Below are 6,000 nucleotides of genomic sequence, written 5' to 3'. Positions count from 1 at the left end.
TCTTCACTCCCATTCTTTCCCATTCCAATCATCGCATGACGTTCTTGAGGGTGGCAATGAAGAGTTTTGGTGAAATGGTATCACCCTGCCAAACTCCTCTTTTTATGTCAAAGATCACTTCCTTGTAGAATGGTGAGATCCTGGTGGTGAATCCATAACACAGTTCATGGTGGATCTTGATGTACTGAGTTTGAACCCCCTGTTTGGCTAGGCCTTCCGTGACCACTTCAGTCTCAACAGAATCAAAGGCCTTCTTTAAATCGATGAACGTTAGACAGAGCGGCATCTTGAACTCTTCTTTAAATCGATGAACGTTAGACAGAGCGGCATCTTGAACTCTCATAAAACTTCGATGAGCTTGGTCACTGTGTGGATATGGTCGATCATGCAGAATCCTTTTCGGAACCTGGCTTGCTCGCATGATTGTCATTCGTCTAGTGTTCTGCCTATTCTATTCAGGATGACTCGAGTGAACAACTTGTAGACAACGGACAACAGACCCAACAGATTGGGTGATAGTTTCCAATGTCATGAATGTCTCCCTTCTTGTATAACAGAATGGTCCTGCTGGTTTTCCATTGGGACACAACCTTGCATAGGGACAGGTAGCATGTCAAGAGCCGAGCCAGTGTATTGACAAGTACTGGCGGCAGATTCTTTTTTTTTTTTGCTTTTTGGGTCACACCCGGTGATGCACAGGGATCACTCCTGTCTCATGCACTCAGGAATCACCCCTGGCGGTGCTCAGGGGACCATATGGGATGCTGGGATTCGAACCCGGGTCGGCTGCGTTCAAGGCAAACGCCCTACCCGCTGTGCTATCACTCCAGCCCCCTGGCAGCAGATTTTTTGGGTGTTTGGGTCTGACCTTGTCTGGACTGGGTGCTGTATCTGTCTTTACTGGTGAAATGGCTTGTCAAACTTTGGAAGAGAGGATGTTGGGAACAACATATCCATCCTGCGAAATTTGGTATGTGGGCAGGTGGATGTGGCTGTCAAAGAGATCCAAGTAGAAGTTGTGAATAATCCTCTCCATTATCCTTCTGGAGAAGGTGATAGATCCATCAGGATGTTTGAGGGCAGTCATCTTGGTCTTGTAGTTTATAAAGGAAAGGTGAGCGTTGCGAATACTTTTCCCAGTTTCTGCCACATCAGTAACCACTGCTGCTTTTCTCTCTTTGAGGTCTTCCTTTATCACTTCTCTGCACAACTTTTCGAGCTTGGATGTTATTGTGATTGCCTGAGGCTCATGACAAACTACATTGGGGATTGAGCTCGAGAGTATATACAAATACTTAAATTGGTATGACTGTAGACTCAATAATTGAACTTTATTTATAAGAATCAAGTCAAATTAGCAGTTCATCCTATAAGTGGAAATTTCCAAGGATACACATTTTGGTTTTGGAAAACTCTGATTATTAGATCACTTTTTAAAAATATATTCCATATAACCGCCACCCTCACTGATACTGGCCTTTTGTGCTACACATAGTTATAATATACATGCAATTTCAATTACTTATTGTTTTTGATTTAAAGTAATTATATGAGGGAGAAGAATTTATTAAGCAGAGAACAGAGGCTTCTTTAAAAGAAAAAAAAAATTAATTTGCCCTATTTTTAGAAATTCAAAAGAACTTGCCACAGCCAGGCTCCGAAAGTTTTGAGCTTGGTGTCCTAAGAGGCTCTTTTCACTGCTTCCTAGATTAGGGGTCACTCTATTTTACATCAGTCTAATTCTCCAACTGCAGAACTACACTGACATGTTAGTGTCCTCAGTAGATTATTACTGAACATACATCATATTGAAACCAGTGGAATGCAAGAGCCATAGTTCACTGACTATACACAGTAGTTTATCTCAGTCAACAAAATAAAGCAACTAGTTGATAAACCTCCTAGTCATACGCTAACAGCAATACATAGTATAGAAATGATTACAACATAGATAGTACCAGTACCCCTCTGGTATAAATTGATCAGATCAGTTTTTAAGTAACTGGAAATTTGGGTCCAACCTCCCCCTGTGACAAGTAGCTGGAATTCTCAAGCTCCAAAATGAACCCATATAAAACTCAAAGAACAATGGAGAAACTAAGGAATCCAACTATATCAGACAGAGATAGAGACCCGGGCAAATCCTCAAGTCCATTAAAATGCTACAGGATGGTTGAGGAGGACTTGAACTCAATATTCATTACACTATCAATGGAAATTAAGCAAGCCAGTGAAATTAAGTAATAAACAGATAAGAAATTCAGTCAACTCAAAGAATAATTGATTCAGTGCATTTATACAAAATGAATTGAAGAAATTAAAGAACACAATAGAAGCCACAATAGAAGCCACAATAGCAGAATTGCACAAGTAGAGAACAATATAGATAAACTTGAAGACAAAATACAAGCCAGCATTGATAGGGAACTGACAAAAGAGAAGAAAATCAGAGAATTGAAAAGAATACATGGTAATTAATGGAATAAAGCAAGAGGAATAATCTCCTAATGACACGATTACAAAGAGATGAAAAGAATGAAAAGGAAGAAAAATGATGAGGGGATTTATAGCTGAGAACTTACTCACTCTTGGATGGTAGACTGATTCAAGAGGACCAAAAAGTTGCACTGTAGCACTGTCATCCCATTGTTCATCGATTTGCTCTAGCGGGCACCAGTAACATCTCCATTGTGAGGCTTGTTGTTACTGTTTTTAGCATATCGAATACGCCATGGGTAGCTTGCCAGGCTCTGCCATGCGGACGGGATACTCTCAGTAGCTTACCAGGCTCTCCGAAAGGGATGGAGGAATCAACCTGAGTAGGCCATATGCAAGACAAATGCCCTACTCCAGTCCCGCTATGCTATCGCTCCAATATGGCCAAAGAGTACCAAGTGAAAATAGATTCAAACAACACCAGGGTGTGAGTCAAAGAGGGCCCCTGGGAATACTGTTAAGGGAAGTTGAAGGGAGGGGTCAGTGATGGAACGTGGCATGTCTAAAACCCAGGTATGAATAACTCTGCTCTGTAAATCACAGCAATTTGATATATTAAAATTTTGGGAAAAAAATTCAACTGGACCCAAAATTTCAAATAGTAGGATTATATTAGCATCCAATTTATGATCTTAATAGCTAAAAAAAACATTATAAGTGTACAGAAAATGATATTCAATGAATTATTCTCAACCTGCAAATGTTTTGCTTCATCTTAGAGGTACTTTAGTAAAATAATGTTTTTCTTGGAGGGCAAAAAGTTATTTTCATAATATCATATGAACACATTTTATGGACATATCTTGAGACAGGCATCTAGTTGTATTTTAATAGAGAGAGGTCTTGTTCATAATTACTTCCGAATGAATATTCAGGACTATAGTAGGAAAGAGTTGAAATATGTCCTAACTTGAAATCTGTAACATATACTTGAGCAGGAATAGATACATTACCTTTCTGAGAAAAACTAAAATGTGTCAAGTTCAGTCAAGAGTCTATAATTTGTTACTCTTTTATTAATATCAAAGAGGAGATACAAAGGATGAGAAACAAACCATTAAAATTAGGGGACACGATAATGATTCTAACATTTTCTGAGAGATTTTAATTGATACAAGTAGCAGTTACTCATTACTGAGTGGCATGGTCTCATGGGAAACATGCTTGAGGAAAACAGTGAGCGAGGAAGCAAGAACAGCAAAGAACCAAGGTGTGTTGTGTGCAAACTGGCGGGTGGTGCACTTTGAACTGGATGGTGAACTGACCTCAGTGGTGAATTGAACTTCGAGCTGACGGTGGTCTTCGTAGGCCAAGACCAGAGATTTCTATCAGGATCCCCTCGTGGGACTTGTACATCACTTGAGGACAGGCTTTCAGGCTCATTCTAAAAGCTCTTTATTAAGGACTCTTACAAGCGGCTTTGATAGAACACGTGGTGGTCATCCCCCTTTTCCATGAGGAGAGGTTGCTGTTCCGCAGGGAGCTTCCTCCTCTTAGGGTGACAGAAGAGGCACGAGAGCCCCCCCAGTGCAGCGGCCAGGACAGCCCCCACCCCAGCCGCCCCAAGGAGCCACGGCCAGATGCGACGAGCTTGCTCCAGGTACGGTTGGATGTAATCTTGAAACGTGTCTGGATCTGAAATAGAAAGACATCCACTACTTTCACTGTCACCAGCGGTAGCATCAGCACCATCATCAGCTTAACACGGTGCTTTGGAATCAGATACTGAAGTTGTCAGTGTGCTGTATACTAACTATAAGGACTTGGGAAAATTACAGTTAATAAAGCTAAACCCGGGGCAGGAGTGATAGCACAGCGGGTAGTGCATTTGCCTTGTATGCAGTCGACTCGGGTTCATACCTGGCATCCCAAATGGTTCCCTGAGCACCGCCAGGAGTAATTCTGTAATTCCTGGGTGCAGAGCCAGGAGTAACCCTTGAGCATCTCTGGGTGTGATCCAAAAATAAAAATTAAAAATTAAAAAATAAAAGCTTTAAAAAACCCACAAAACTAAACTTAAGGGTTTTCATAAAAAAAGGTAGTCAATCATATCCATTTTTGGAATGTTTTAAAGTTTCTATACCCGTGTTTGTCAGATTTTCTTTTATTCTGGCACCCTGTTTTGGGTTTATTGTCTTGTCTTGTTGGGTTACACCTGATGATGCTCTGGGCCTCCTTGGAGCTTGGTTTGCTCCTGGGATGCTATTCCTCCCCACCAGCGGTTGCCCACAATCTGTGATGTAGCCTCCAATTTATGTGATTTTCACCTGTGGCCTCTTGGAATGTCCTGAAAGCACAAAGGGAGCCATATGTGCCCCATGAGAAAAGCTGCTCAAAATAGCCTCTGACATGTAAGTTACAGTGTCTCATAGATAGTCTGAATCCACAGTAATTATTTTCACTGATTATTCTCTTGAACTTAAAATAATTCTGATGATCTCCAGAATATTGCTATACCAATAATCAAAACAATACAGTATTTGACAATTAAAAGACTGAATGCTAACATAAGATCACTAATTTATTTCATTTTATTATTGAATCACTACAGCTAACAGAGTCACAAAGCTGTTCATGATTGATTTATTTAGGTGTACAATTTCCAATACCAATTCCTGTCAATTGTGTCTACTTTCCTTTGCCCGTGTCGCCACTTTCCCTCTTGCCCTCTTCTTAAAGGTTTCTCAGAACCATCAGAACAGGAGAATAACATCTATATTCATAGAGCTCAAAGCTTTCCAGTTTTCACAAGGAAAGGGGATGTTTTGCCACACCTGGCAGTGACCAGGGTTACTCATGGCTCTGTGCTCTGGAATCACTTCTGGTGCTTCTCAGGGGGCCATCCACTCTGCCAGGACTCGTGCCCGGCTCAGCTGTATGCAAAGCAAGTACCTTACCTGTGCACTATTTCTTTTGTCCCCGCCTTAAGACATTTTAGAATTTGAAGGAACATACTTGAATTAGTGTATTTTTAAATAGCTCCAAGCAAGGAAATAACTTAGCCTCTAACATTCTGGTAATTATTACTGTTTTTAAGCACATCTGCAAATGCCATTGTGCAGAAAGACTGTCCTGGCTCTGAGTCCCCAGGGGACCTTTCTGCCCCTAGAATCATTTGTTTTTTATAAATTACAAAAGCCATTACTAAACATTACCTGAAACAATAAACTATGCTTGCATACATTATAAATATGAGATCAAATAATATATTTTTTAAAAAAGCACTGTTGAAAATAGATAAAAATGTACTACGCACCTGTTAATTTAAAATGTTCAAAAGTAATATGCTTCTCATGAATACATATTTTAGGCAAATGGCAGCTAAGGAAAAATTTTTTTAAAGTTCATAAATATAATTATGCTCTCCGCTGCTGCACAACCATGGCCCCTGAGGCCAGCTAAACTACTTTGGGCACCAGTAGCTTCTTGCAGAAACATCGTTAGACTGTGAACTGAGCCCCGGCTGCCATTTTATGATGACTACGTGCTTGCAATGATGCAATT

The 6,000-nt window shown here is 40.4% G+C and overlaps 1 protein-coding gene across 1 annotated transcript in view; it reads right to left on the bottom strand.

The window, feature by feature from the left end:
- Positions 1-3,843: 3,843 nt before the first annotated feature.
- The window catches only part of TYR (tyrosinase), a 117,560-nt gene continuing 115,403 nt past the window's right edge, over positions 3,844-6,000 (bottom strand). Inside the window, exon 5 of the mRNA XM_004619043.2 lies at positions 3,844-4,131. Within this exon, the coding sequence (XP_004619100.2) occupies positions 3,905-4,131 (227 nt within the window). The 3' untranslated portion in view covers positions 3,844-3,904. The remainder of the gene's footprint in view (positions 4,132-6,000) is intronic.

Source organism: Sorex araneus, chromosome 1 (assembly GCF_027595985.1).
Source record: "Sorex araneus isolate mSorAra2 chromosome 1, mSorAra2.pri, whole genome shotgun sequence".
Classification (NCBI taxonomy): domain Eukaryota; kingdom Metazoa; phylum Chordata; class Mammalia; order Eulipotyphla; family Soricidae; genus Sorex; species Sorex araneus.
This window is presented reverse-complemented; position numbering and strand designations above follow the sequence as displayed.